The following is a 15,310-nucleotide window of genomic DNA, read 5'->3' on the forward strand; positions in this document are numbered from 1 at the left end:
CGAACAGTTCCCCAACAAACTACTTTTACAATACGAGCATGTAGTCCACTAAACAGCCCTTATGTTCATGCAGAACTGTGAAATATTCCTATCATGACATATTATTTGGTACACAGTACAGAAAAACACATTCTCCATTCCCTCCCCTGGCCACTGAACTTTGGTCCTTGACCTCCGAACCCAACTCCATTAACAAAAGTGGTCACAGTTGGTCATACGTGATTTAAAACACACCTATGTTTGTTACACAGTTATATGGATATACACTTATAATAACTTCTACAGAGGTTTCAAGAGACGACTGGTTAAAGCCATGCACTTCATGCACAGATGATGGTCATCCTCCAGGCCCACATAGTAGGGTTTCAATGGGTTCAATTCAGAAAGGAGTTTAAGGAGCAAGTTGGGAAATATGCCCATGAAGTCAATTGGATGAGAGCCATGTATTCTTTTCCTTTCAGTTTATTTTAATGTTGGTTTGATTGTCTGTTGTTGTTTTTGTCGTTGTTGTTGTTGTTGTGGTCATGGTTGTGTTTGTGGTTGTTGTTTAGAAGTTTTTCCTCTGTCATTTGTCCAGGTGTCTTACATTAGACTCTTTCAGAGGGTCAGGAGGCCATAGGTGTCCCCGTCTACTTCATGCCGCTCCGCAGCACCTGATTGGCTGCGATAAGCATGACACTGATGATGAAAGCAATGGCGAAAGCACATATCAGGCTCTTGCGTACACACGTCTGCTTGACTTGCTGCGTTGGACTAGCTGCTTGACAGGGAAGGGAGGCAAGAGGATAAGGAAGGTATTTTAGTGGAAAAGAGCTACTGTACATATAACGCAGCTACCTCCGGGCTATGCATTTTCCCACCACGTCAACTTTCCATATCTCTCACCTGTTACTCCCTCTCAGTTAATCTATATGCCTGTCTCAAAAAAACAATTATACACAGTGTATTATAGTGTGTACAAGAAGTCTCTTACGATCTATATCCACCTGAGACGCCATGTTCTGAGTGAACTATAAAGTGTGAACTATAAAGTGTCTACTACAAAGTGTGTACTATAAGATCCCTTACTGTCTATATCCACCTGACAGGCCCCTGGGTTCTCTATATGGCTCTCCTCGGTCATGATGATGTTCTCGATGTCCTTCATGGTCAGGTGGTCGCAGAACGTATCGTACAGCAGCCTCTTCAGCTCCTCCACCGTCAGCTTCTGCATGTCAGTCTGGACACAAGCACACACACACAGACAATCACGAGCTGTTGTCACTACGGTGGAGATACTGTTTCAAGGATGATTTTATGTTTTTCACCCCAATGAATATGGTTAAGATTTGGGAATGGTAAGTTGATCCTGGACTTTCTAGCCTGAGTGAACAACACAACACTGCCCATTGATGCATGTGACATATTGAATGACTGTCTTGACTTGGGAACATACACTTCCATACACACATTACAATGTGTGTGTTTGTCTTAGATTGAACACAAAAACACTGCTTAGGCATAGACATTGCCAAGGGAAGCCTGAATCAGTCTCTAAATACTTGGTGACTCCTATTACTGTCAATATGGGAGGGTAATTATCTGGGAAACTGTCACAGAATCAATGCCTGATTACATCTACATAGATTTCACTTCACTTGATAATAAGACAAGCGTAGAAAAGGGATGGCACTGTCCTATTAACCGTCCAACCAAATCTGGCAATTACATTTGTCTTTGTTCCAAGTCAAAAAGACTTAGATAAACGCAATAGATAAATAATTTGATAGATAGACGACAGCTATAGCGAAGCATCCTGATCACCCAGAAGCCTTTGCTTCAGCTTGTCAGTGGTAATCAGCAGGAGAGATGCGGGTAATGATTACTTACCTTCCAGAACACGGAGTCAAAGTCGGTTCCGTGGAACTTGTCAGGCATTCCGGCTGCTGTCAGCTTGGGTCCGAGGAGAGTGACAAACTCCTCGAAATCCACCTGACCATCACCTGTTGATGACAGTGGGGCGAAGACATCTGTTATGCTAGTGTGTTTGCGAGCACATATGAATGCGTGTATGCATACCCATGTGGGTGCCTGTGTGTGTGCCTGTGTGCGTGCCCCTGAGTATTTTTGTCGGTGTGTGTGTGCATGTCTCACCGTCCATGTCCAGTCTCTGTATGATGACCTCCAGCTCCACCTCGTTGGGCATGTATCCCAGGGATCTCATGGCCATGCCTAGCTCCTGCTTGGAAATAAAGCCATTCCCATCACGGTCAAACACCTTGAACGCCTCGCGGATCTCTGCAGAGAAGACACATACGAAGGAGTATATTAAACCAGCCTACCTGTTCTGTGCGCCGAAGAAATCAATCAATCAATTAATGTCTGGTTGTGCGTGTGTGTTTGGTGGGTGGATCTTAATTGCACAAGGCCTATTATCTGGCCGGGAATAGTATTTTTATTGATTCTACACATCACTTTGCTCAAGTTGATTCTCTCCAACATACTTGTAAGTTGCAGCAATTTTTGGGGTTGCAAACGGTCTATATCACATCGATATTAGTCAGGAACATTTATTCCAGTGCTCAAATGTATTTAAAAAATGGAAGTAGGATAATTTTGGTCATCGAGTCGTAATGGTATCCAATTAAACTTTGAGTGAGGCGTAGTGCCTTTACAGCCCTCTAGTTGGCCCTCGAAACAAAGCTAATCGAGAATGATGTTCTGTAACCCAACCCACCCTGGAGAGTTGCTTGAAGAGTAATGGATGAGAAAAATACTAGGATTGAAGCAAATGTAAGGAATTATAACTTTATAACAAATCATTTACAGTTAACAGGAATATGTTAGCTGTAGAGACAAATTATAATGCAATTTTTTTTGTCATTAAGTTAATTTTCAAAAATCTGGCTAACATTGGCCAGCTAGCTATGCATTTAGCTTTCTATGTGTGCGGTTCACAGTTATATGAATTGTAATTTGTCCTGTTTAATGTTTTAGGAACTCCTGAGCAAACCAGAAAACAAGGCTGTCATCTTGTGAAACCCAGTGGAAGTAAAGAATTCAGCTAAAGCATTTAACGTTACTGGAAATTGAATGAACAATTTTGTAAACTTGACTTGCTCCTTAAAAAAAAAAAATGCTAAGTCTGACTTGTCATTGTTCTTTATTGAAGTAACGTTAACGTTAGCGATTGAAGATATTTGTCTTGCAATGCAGCTGAAGTAACATAGCTAGCTAACTCTTTTATTGCTTATTGTGTAGTAGAGGATAAAAATACCTGTATTCCTATGGATGGGTAGCTATGTAGCCGATCTATGTAGACCTTAAAACATTTGGTATAAATATTAGTTCAGAATAGGGGTTTTCATTTTTTTTATTGCTTCCACTTGTTAATCCCATAGAAATTGCAAGAAACATGTGAAGGAAATGCGACGGTTACATTTCAAACTGCAAACTGTTGGGATTGAGCCAAAGTCAGTATATTTCAAAACAGTTTTGTGAGATTTGTGTAACTCACGATTTACATGAGGGTTGGGTTTGGATTACAATCATGTCACTTACCCACTAACACGGGATTGTATCACCTAGGGAAAACCTTCATGACGCTGCGCTAATTACGTTCTATCCAATCATAACAGCGAACCTTCAAACAGTGAGACAGACCTAACCATTACACAGCGCCTTGGACTCGGACATGTTTACATAAGACAACGCAATTGATGTGTTTGACAGTGATTACTCAAGTCTGCCACTGTTTTGGTCATATTGACAATTGAGACGATGCACACTTGCATCCACACTGCCACTTGTCAATATTCCAAAATTCAAAACCTATACACGAGCAGTTTGTGTCCCGCGACAACTTGTTTTGTGCTATGATTCGATATAAAATGATATATAACAGATGCACACTCTGGTAAGAGATAGTGAGAAAGCTGTAAATGCGAAACGTCACCAAAACACACACGTCGCCACTCTCCAGTAACTTGATAGCTGATTTAGCTAATATGGCCTGTCTGTACATTGTGCCTGCTAGCTACTATTAGCTAGCTTCATTGACAACAGTGGTGGAGAGTACTTAGGTATAAATACTGTAAGGTACTACTTTAGTTGTTTTTTGGGGTATCTGTACTTTACAATTTATATTTCATTGATAATTTTAACTTCACTACATTCCTAAAGAAAATAATGTACACGGAACTAAAATAGAAACGCAACAGGCAACAATTTTAAAGATTTTACTGAGTTACAGTTTACAGCCCTAATCCATGGATTTCATGACTGGAAATACAGATACCTTAAAAAAAAATGTTAGATGTGGATCAGAAAACCAGTCAGTATCTGGTGTGACCACTATTTGCCTCATGCATTGCAACACATCTCCTTTGCATAGAGTTGACCAGGCTGTTGATTGTGGCCTGTGGAATGTCCCTCTCCTCTTCAATGGCAGTGCGAAGTTGCTGGATATTGGCGGTAACTGGAACACGTTGTCGTACACGTCAATCCAGAGCATCTCGAACATGCTCAATGTGTGACATGTCTGGTGAGTATGCAGGCAATGGAAGAACTGGGACATTTTCAGCCTCCAGCAGTTGTGTACAGATCCCGCCATCCTGGGATGGCGGTGGCTGCATGGCACGACAATGGGCCGCAGGATCTCGACACGGTATCCCTGTACATTCAAATTGCCATAGATAAAATCCAATTGTGTTCATTGTCCGTAGCTTATTCCTGCCCATACCATAACCCCACCGCCACCCTGGGGCACTCTGTTCACAACGTAACATCAGCAAAAGGCTTGCCCAAACGACACCATACAGTCTGCCATCTGCCTGGTACAGTTGAAACCAGGATTCATTCCTGAAGAGTACACTTCTCCAGCATGCCAGTGGCCATCGAAGGTGAGCATTTGTCCACTGAAGTCGGTTATGACGCTGAATTGCAGTCAGGTCAAGACCCTGGTGAGGACGACAAGCACGCAAATGAGCTTCCCTGATACAGTTTCTGAAAGTTTGTACAGAGATTATTCAGCTGGTTCATAGGCTGGCGTGGTTACACGTGTTCTGCGGTTGTGAGGCTGGTTGGACGTACTGCCAAATTCTCTAAAATGACAATGGAGGCAGCTTATGGTAGAGAAATGGACATTAAATTCTCTGGCAACAGAGGATATTGTGGATATTGCTGCAGTCAGCATGCCAATTGCAAACTTTCTCAAAACAGCAGACATCTGTAGCATTTTGTTGTGTGACAAAACTGCACATTTTAGAGTGGCCTTTTACCCTCCCCAGCACAAGGTGCACCTGTGTAATGATCATGCTGTTTAGCTTTTTGATGTGCCACACCTGTCAGGTGGATAAGAAATGCTCACTAACAGGGATGTAAACAAATTTGTGCACACTATTGAGATATCAGCTTTTTGTTGGTATGGAACATTTCTGGAAACTTAACATGTTGCGATTTTCTTTTCAGCTTTTTATTCCATATATTTTCCCTGACACCCAAAAGTACTCGTTACATTTTGAATGCTTAACAGGACAGGAAAATTGTCCAATTCACACACTTATCATGAGAGCATCCCTGGTCATCCGTACTGCCTCTGATCTGGTGGACTCATTAACCTGTCTAGGACTGGGGTTCCGCTACAGCGAAAGCAGCGAAAGCTCCACAAACGATTATATTAGGTCACCACCAAGTCACAGATAAACCCAGCCATTTTTCCCACCAAAGAGAGGAGTCACAAAAAGCACAAATAGAGATAAAATTCATCACTAACCTTTGATGATCTTCATCAGATGACACTCATAGGACTTCATGTTACACAATACACGTATGTTTTGTTCGGTAAAGTTCATATTTATATCCAAAAATCTTATTTTACATTGGCGTGTTAGATTCAGTAGTTCCAAAACATGCAGTGATATTGCAGAGAGCCACATGAATTTACAGAAATACTCATAATAAATGTTGATGAAAATACAGCTTTTATACATGAAACTTGATACACTTCTCCTTAATGCAACCACTGTGTCAGTTTTCAAAAAAACTTTACGGAAAAAGCATAATCTGAGAACGGCGCTCAGAGCCCAAACCAGCCAGAGAAATATATGCCATGTTGGGTAGTCAACATACCATAACTCCACCGTCACCAATGCGGCACTCTGTTGGGTAGTCAACATTATTCATATATAAATATTCCTCCGATTGCTCAGTTTGGCCGGGTGGCCAGCTCTAAGAAGAGTCTTGGTGGTTCCAAACTTCTTCCATTTGAGAATGATGGAGGCCACTGTGTGCTTGAGGACCTTCAATGCTGCAGAAATATTTTGGTACCCTTCCCCAGATCTGTGCCTCCACACAATCCTGTCTCCTTCAACTTCATGGCTTGTTTTTTCTCTGATATGCACTGTCAACTGTGCGACCTTATATAGACAGGGGTGTGTCTGAATACATATGTAAATAAGGTATTTATGGATATTTTTGTTGCAAAAATGTAGGATATTTTTTTTTTTTGCTTTGTCATTATGCGGTTTAGTGTGTAGATTGATTAGGAAAAACATGGAACAATGTGGAAAAAGGTGAAGGGGTCTGAATACTTTCCGAATGCACTGTATATTGTAGCAAAGGCTAAGTTCATAATATGCTTTTGGGAAACCGGACCCTGGTAATCAATCCGCGCCCTTTCAAGAGATTGGCTTGACAGCTGCTGGATCCGGTTTGAGTCCCGGGCAGGGGTACCCCTGAAATCACTACAATATACTTCCATGGTTCGTTTCATTGACTCTCCCATTTAACTGCCCCTAATTAACCCAGTTGTTGCTACATCTTCTGTGTCCGTTAAAACTTCTTTGGGCTGCAAGCCCGAAGCCGGGCACAATATGACAACAGCCACTTCAAGTGCAGGGCGCGAAATTCAAAATATATTTTTTTGAAATATTTAACTTTCACACATTAACAAGTCCAATACAGCATATGAAAGATAAACATCTTGTGAATCCAGCCAACATGTCCGATTTTTAAAATGTTTTACAGCGAAAACACCACATATATTTATGTTAGCTCACCACCAAATACAAAAAAGGACAGACATTTTTCACAGCACAGGTAGCATGCACAAAGCCAACCTAACTAACCAAGAACCAACCAAACTAACCAAGAAACAACTTCATCAGATGACAGTCTTATAACATGTTATACAATAAATCTATGTTTTGTTCGAAAAATGTGCATATTTGAGGTATAAATCAGTTTTACATTGCAGCTACCATCACAGCTACCGTCACAAATAGGACCGAAGCAGCCAGAGTAATTACAGACACCAACGTCAAATACCTAAATACTCATCATAAAACATTTCTGAAAAATACATGGTGTACAGCAAATGAAAGACAGGCATCTTGTGATTCCAGCCAATATTTCCGATTTCTTAAGTGTTTTACAGCGAAAACACAATATAGCATTATATTAGCTTACCACAATAGCCAGAAACACAAGCCATTCCCCAGCAGCAAAAGTTAGCGATCGTAACAAACCAGCAAAAGATATATAATTTTTGACTAACCTTGATAAGCTTCATCAGATGACAGTCCTATAACATCAGGTTATACATACACTTATGTTTTGTTCGAAAATGTGCATATTTAGAGCTGAAATCAGTGGTTATACATTGTGCTAACGTAGCACCTTTTTCCCACAACATCCGGATATTTTTCTGACACCCACATATTCTGACCAAATAACTATTCATAAACATTACTAAAAAATACATGTTGTATAGGAAATGATAGATACACTAGATCTTAATGCAATCGCCGTGTTAGAATTCTAAAAATAACTTCATTACGACATCCAGCTTAGTTATAGCGAGAGAGTGCCCAAACTCTGGGCGCAAATTACTAGTACAACATGTTCGACAGATATATGAAATAGCATCATAAAATGGGTCCTACTTTTGACGATCTTCCATCAGAATGTTGTACAAGGGGTCCTTTGTCCAGAACAATCGTTGTTTGGATTTAGAATGTCCTCTTCTCCAGTCAATTAGCACGGAAAGCTAGCAAAGTGGCGCGAAGCTCTCCTTCCTGAACAAAGGCACACAACGCAACACGCCTAACGTCCCGAATATATTTCAATAATCTAATAAAACTATATTGAAAAAACATACTTTACGATGATATTGTCACATGTATCAAATAAAATCAAAGCCGGAGATATTAGTCGTCTATAACGACAGCTTATCAGAAGGCAAAACCAGGTCCCTTCACGCGCTCTCCAGAAAACAGGAAACTGGTGACACGTCATACAAAGAGCTTTTATTCGACCCCAGATCAAGTTATACACTCCATTTCTTCTCTCACTGCCTGTCGACATCTAGTGGAAGACGTATGAAGTGCATGTATTCTAATAAATATCAAGGACATTTATAGGCAGGCCCTAGAACAGAGCATCGATTTCAGATTTTCCACTTCCTGTCAGGAAGTTTGCTGCAAAATGAGTTCTGTTTTACTCACAGATATAATTCAAACGGTTTTAGAAACTAGAGAGTGTTTTCTATCCAATAGTAATAATAATATGCATATTGTACGAGCAAGAATTGAGTACGAGGCCGTTTGAAATGGGCACCTTTTATCCAGGCTACTCAATACTGCCCCTGCAGCCCAAAGAGGTTAAAGAGGATAATCTTGTGAAAAGTGAGGTGAAGAGTCACTGATCTATAAATAGTATTCCCTGCCAAATAATAGGCTTTGTGCAATTAAGATTAGCAGAGCTACTCCTCCCCTGGCATAGGCGATCCCCCTACCAAACACCCACAACCAGACATTGATTGATTGGAAACAGCTTGTGTAATTTCTTAGGATTACCTCTACCTGCAGTAAACCTAGTGCATAATGCTGGAAATACCGGTAAAAGCAAAATGCCTCAAATAAGTCCAAAAAGCATGGCTTTAGTTAGGCCGTATATAAATGGTTGCTTCGGGACAAAAATATCTGACAGACACATTATTTCATTTATTTAACTAGGCAAGTCATTTAAGAACAAATTCTTATTTACAATGACGGCCTTCCCCGGCCAAACTCTAACTCAGACGATTCTGGGCTGTTGTGTGCCACCCTATGGGACTCCCAATCACAGCCGGTTGTGATACAGCCTGGAATCGAACCAGGGTCTGTAATGATGCCTCTAGCACTGAGATGCAGTGCCCTAGACCGCTGTGCCACTTGTGAGCCCACTTGAGCCCACTTCTACAAACAAATCTAAAGCATACTGAGCAGGTCCAGCTTTAAAATACTTCCCCCACATCTGGAACAAGCTTCAAAGCCCATTTCCTTATTAGTGACTGAATCCCATCATTCATATGTGTTGTAGATCAACGTCCAGTCATATAAAAAATGACAGTGGTCAAGTGATAATGTGAAATGACTGATCATAAAATATGTAGTTTAGGGAATGTATCTCTGTAGATACAGTAGATGACGGCTAGATCTACTGTAGGATAAATCTGCTCTGGTTGCTACTCTTTCTTTCACAGGAGCCAAGATTCAACAGCACATATTTAAAATAATCATGTATAATATTATATTTGTGTTAAGTCAGTGTAAGCTGGGAAATGAAATATAGCTCTGTGTGATTACATCATAGATAACATTTGCAAGTGGGAATTGAAAAGATACAAAACCCGATTTGAATATGAATACATCTAGAATTGAATGCACAAGGGAAATTTTACTTGCTCGTGTTCTCACAGTTATTACAACTTTTTTCTAATCTATTACAAATGCTCAAGCTTTCGTAATTCTGTGTTCACTCTTAAAACTCATTGTTAATGATATGCAGTGTGGTGAATGTGATTTGCTGTTGCATTGATGTAATGGGATTTCAGAATAGGGATGTATAGGCAAGTCTGGACAAAATAAACCGCTGACTCCTTTTTGACAAATATTTTGTGTGAGGAAAACAAAAACAAAATGTGAGAATGAATGATGACATAATGTGTTGGTATTGTGTACATAAGATGTTGCCAAGGCTTTGGGAAATCTTTTTTTTTTTAAGGCGCAAACAAAATGGAAACCCATCCGCTACAGGGACAGGGGTACTTGGCTATCATGGATTACAATGGATTACAATGTGACAAACAATTTATAAGGTGGAGTATAATTACATTTTACTGCAGCTGTTTTTCACGTTTATCCAATGTATTATTGCAGGTATGGGGTTGAGTTATTGAAAGCCTCCAGATACATTTTTCACCTCATGGCTAGCCCGGCTGCTCCCGATCCCATTGTTTATACATCCACCTGAGGTCCCTGGCTCCATCTGTTTGCTGGTGTTAGCTGTGGAAACAGTTAGCTCTGCAGCAGAGCAGACACCTATTCCATTGAAATGCTCAGATGCTGCCTCTCAGGAGGGGCAAGACCTTTAAAGAAGGTGGCAAAACCATTTTAGAAGGTGCTATATCTCTTAATTGGCTTAACTTGCTGATTGATTAAAGACAGAGATTAATAAAACATCTAAAAATTTTGAATACCACGTTACAAATAAACTTTGCCATAGATTAAATGTGCCATTGTTTTTTACCTGAATCAAAATAAATATATTATCCAGTGTTTGTCCAGGCTTGTGTAGAGAAATATGCTCTTTGTCCAGGTCACGTACAACTTATGACGATATACACTGAGTGGAAAAATGCTCACTAACAGGGATGCAAACAAATTTGTGAACAACATTTGCGAGAAATAAGCTTTTTGTGAGTATGGAAAATTTCTGGGATCACTTTACATGTTGCATTTTTATTCTGTTCAGTCTATACACTGAGTGTACAACATATTAGGAACTCTTTCCATGACAGACTGACCAGGTGCTAGCCGATTTATTTGAATCAATTAGTCAAGTTATGTCACATTTACCATCTCTCCTCCAAACCTTGACTGTTATTCATTTCAGTGCATCTCTTTGTCCCTCTATGCTCCGGCATACAAGTATGATTGGTTCATGGACTTGAATCTGAAGTGGGACAGCCTGCCTGCTGTATATAGCATGCTGCTAGAGATGTGGGGGCTGGAATTCACCACCTGTCTCTTCAGTGGCTGGTACATGGGCACAGAGCTGGTAGTCAGGGACTTCTGTGACAGCTCTCGCTACAACATCTTGGAGGTATTATGATAATTTTATAAAGCATTTGTAAGCATTTCTAAACATTTAGAAGCACCCCTTCGGTGGCTGGTACATGGGCACCGAGATTGGTGTCAGGGACTTCTGTGACAGCTCTCATTACAATGGTTAAATGCCACTATTTTGACATTCTAATGAGACCATGACGTATTACAGTGTTATAACAGTTATGCAGAAGGGAATTCTCAAGAGTTGTGAGTGGACTTTTTACTATAATCTTTTACTATGATATTTACTAGAATCTATAATATGCTTTACTGTAATCTGATAGGGCTATTTAAGATATGTCTTCAATACTTACCAGTGTGGTGGATTAATCTGATATCATGACAACATACATACAGAGCTAACATTCATCACCTATACTCTCAACATTCATGCAATAGGTTTCCATAACACATCAAAAATATAAACAACACATTTCCATGTCATGGAAACAACACCTGCTGTTTCCATGACATGGACTGACCAGTTGAATCCAGGTGAAAGCTATGATCCCTTATTTTGTCACCTGTTAAATACACTTCAATCAGTGTAGATGAAGGAAAATACAAATATTTTTAAGCCTTGAGACAATAGAGACATGGATTGTGTATGTGTTCCATTCAGAGGGTGAGTGGGCAAGACAAAATATTTAATATTTAAGTACCTTTGAACAGGGTATGGTAGTAAGTGCCAGGCACATCGGTTTGAGTGTGTCAAGAACTGCAATGCTGCTAGGTTTTCACGCTTTACAGTTTCCCGTGTCGATCAAGAAGGGTCCACCGCCCAAAGAAACAACTGTGGGAAGCATTGGAATTAACATGGGCCAGCATCCCTATGGAATGCATTCGACACCTTGTACAGTCCATGTCCCGACGAATTGAGGCAGTTCTGAGAGCAAAAGGAGATGCAACTCAATATTAGGAAGGTGTTCCTAATGTTTTGTACACTCGGTGTACGTTTACAGTATATTACTAATATCAATGCCATAGCTGTCAGCACAAGACATCTATTAACACACTGTAAACCCAAACAGTACTATTCATTAATTGTATTAAGTTCTGTAAACATAATATATGTGAGAACGTTGTAGTAACACAACTGTTTTAGGTTCCCATAACATACACCTACCTCACTTTTGATTTCGTGAGACTCGTATTTGTTTAATCAGATGAAACGTATCGGAGAGTTCTGGTCTTCTGATATCAGGACTTCTGATGATAGATTGACAGTCAAGTTTGACCTTGATTATGTCTGACGTCATATACAGTACCAGTCAAAAGTTTGGGCACACCTACTCATTCCAGGGTTTTTCTATATTTTTAACACATATTAAAAAAAATATTCCAGGCTGTATCGCAACCGGCCGTGATTGGGAGTCCCATAGAGCGGCACACAATTGGCACAGCGTCGTCGGCGTTTGGCCGGTGTAAGCCGTCATTGTAAATAAGAATTTGTTCTTAACTGACTTGCTTTTATTTAAATAAGCAAGTCCGGACCACGCTGGCCAATTGTGCATCGCCCTATGGGACTCCCCATCATGGCCGGTTGTGATACAACCTGGAATCGAACCAGGGTGTCTGTAGTGACGCCACAACCACTGAGATGAAATGCCTTAGACCGCTGCACCACTCGGGAGCCCATATGGAATCATCTAGTAACTTGATGACAGCTTTGCACACTCTTGGCATTCTCTCAACCAGCTTCATGAGGTAGTCACATGAAAAGAATCACAAAGCCCAAAGATAAAAATAAAAAAACAATGATATAGCGTACACTCCAACTATCCTTCAAAGGGTGCTTGATTCAGCATAATCCTGCAGATTCTGTTTCTCTTTGGGGCCACATGACACACAGCTAAATCCACAAAGAGATAATGTTCTGTCTTAATTGTCCCCAAGAGACATAAAATGCTCTGCTTTTTTCCCATTTTTTCTACTAGTGAGATGCAATCACATTTTCAGAGATATGGGCGGAGAATTGTAACAGTAATATTCACAATTTATTCGTCAATTTAAAGACTGTCAATCTCATATGAATATGATCAACAATTAAATGAGGAGGGGGACCTAAATATCAGAAAAATAATTTAAAAGATTTCTATTCATAATGATAATGGAGAAGCATACCAATTATGAGGATGTTTCCACCACTTTCTGAATCCCAACTTAACTATAGCGCTGAATGTAAATGTGACTGTTTCAAACATTACCTGTCCAAATATCAGTACACCATGTACTAAAGTTGTCTATCTCTACAAGGTACAACCTAGGGCGACGGACAGCATACGGTCATGGACAAAACGGAAGGTATAGTATAGCTCATAGGGGATGGAAAAGATTGACATGCTGTAGAAAACATTCCCCTAAAAACAGATCAAGTAAGCAAGCATTACTTCCTGACCCTGGCCCTATCTCAGATAATGTTTCCTTGCTGCCGCAGATTTCCTGTAACTGATTTTGACCTTCTTTAAACAGATCTGTGTTTGTTCCCCTTTCTTTTTCTTTGTTCCTGTTTGCTTCGGTGAGCTTCAGAGCTGCATCCTCCTCTCTCTGGGAGTGTTTGCCACCATTTTATTTGTACTGAGTGGCATTTGCTTTGATGTAAAAAGGTGCTTGTTGGACTTCAAAGATAGAACGCCATTATTAGGGGTTTGATGGAGGATAAAACACACTAGGTAAGATCTGGAGATCACCGAGTTTTCCAAAACCATTTCAAGTTTAACCCCACAAGAGAAAGGTGTCCTAGTCTTTTTCTCCCCAGAGTACTGTAAATCAATAAAGCACAAAGCCACTAACAGTATCTCGCTGAAGCTCACAACTAAGTTAGTATCTGATCAGACAGAAACTACTTGGGAGCCAGACAGATATCAGTTCAACATGTAAGCTATGTTGGGATAGCAGCAACATTCACAGGAAACTCAAAGGAGACTTTCTATCTGAAACTTATCTGAAGGACTTGGTTTGATCTTACTTTGAGGTGATTTTGGCTCAGATTTCAGACAATGCTAAAGTGGGAGTAGAATTCTGGAGGAGTTTTGTTGATTGAGCCCACATAGGCTGAGAGAACATGTGGGCACAGTCAACAAAACATATAACAGGGTTGGACTAAAAAAGAAAGATCCGGTCGACTACACCAAATGATACCAAATACACCCTGATCAAAACAGGGGTGCTAGAAACTAAATCTACAGAATTATTATTATTATTATTATTATTGAGCAGTTTTGAAGTGCCTTTCAGCCAAGGTGTTTCAGAGGGTGTTATAGAACCCTTTTGTTTGCAAGTAGCTGAGGCTAACCTAGTCCTGTGGTGGCTATAATACACGAATAGTACAATGTGCTATCTTAGTTTGATCACATTGTTGTCGCAGACAGTTTTCCTGCGCTTCAGGAAATGTAAATTGTTTAAAAAAGGCTTATAAAGTTTGTAATTATCATTTAAAAAATTCAGACAAAAAAATAAATGTCAATTATAAAAATAATAATTCACATTTCCTGTTGCTGCAGGATTCATTTCCTGCTGTGAGAAACTGGTCAAGTTACGATACTGCATCTGTAGTTTACAGTCACCCTGACCCATAGACTACTTCCAAGGTAAAACAAATATTGCTGAATACTGAAATAATAAAATTTAACTAAATACAATTTTATTGGTCACATACACATGGTTAGCAGATGTTAATGCGAGTGTAGCGAAATGCTTGTGCTTCTAGTTCCGACCGTGCAGTAATATCTAACAAGTAATCTAAGAATTTCACAACAACTACCTTATACACACAAGTGTAAAGGGATGAATAAGAATATGTACATGTAAATATATGGATGAGCGATGGCCAAACGGCATAGGCAAGATGCAGTAGATGGTATAGAGTACAGTATATGCATATGAGATGAGTAATGTAGGGTACGTAAACATTATATAAAGTGGCATTGTTTAAAGTGACTAGTGATACATTTATTACATCCAATTTTTAATTATTAAAGTGGCTATTGATTTTAGTCAGTATGTTGGCAGCAGTCACTCAATGTTAGTGATGGCTGTTTAACAGTCTGATGGCCTTGAGATAGAAGCTGTTTTTCAGTCTCTCTTTTCAGTCTCTAGATTAACAATCTTCGTACCTGAATGAAAGCACACTTCACGGGACATATCTATTGAGGTTTTTGAGGCATCCATTGCCTACAGTA

General features: G+C 39.9%; 1 protein-coding gene across 1 annotated transcript in view; it reads right to left on the bottom strand.

Annotated features, from left to right (window-relative positions):
- Positions 1 to 629: 629 nt before the first annotated feature.
- Positions 630 to 15,310, bottom strand: part of LOC120055279 (calcium-binding protein 7-like) — a 57,531-nt gene continuing 42,850 nt past the window's right edge. Inside the window, exons 2-5 of the mRNA XM_039003165.1 lie at positions 2,134 to 2,277; positions 1,870 to 1,982; positions 1,069 to 1,219; positions 630 to 757 (exon numbers count right to left, since the gene is read on the bottom strand). Coding sequence (XP_038859093.1) covers positions 630 to 757; positions 1,069 to 1,219; positions 1,870 to 1,982; positions 2,134 to 2,277 — 536 coding nt within the window. The remainder of the gene's footprint in view (positions 758 to 1,068; positions 1,220 to 1,869; positions 1,983 to 2,133; positions 2,278 to 15,310) is intronic.

The sequence above is a fragment of the Salvelinus namaycush genome, chromosome 1 (genome assembly GCF_016432855.1).
Source record: "Salvelinus namaycush isolate Seneca chromosome 1, SaNama_1.0, whole genome shotgun sequence".
In the NCBI taxonomy this organism is placed as follows: domain Eukaryota; kingdom Metazoa; phylum Chordata; class Actinopteri; order Salmoniformes; family Salmonidae; genus Salvelinus; species Salvelinus namaycush.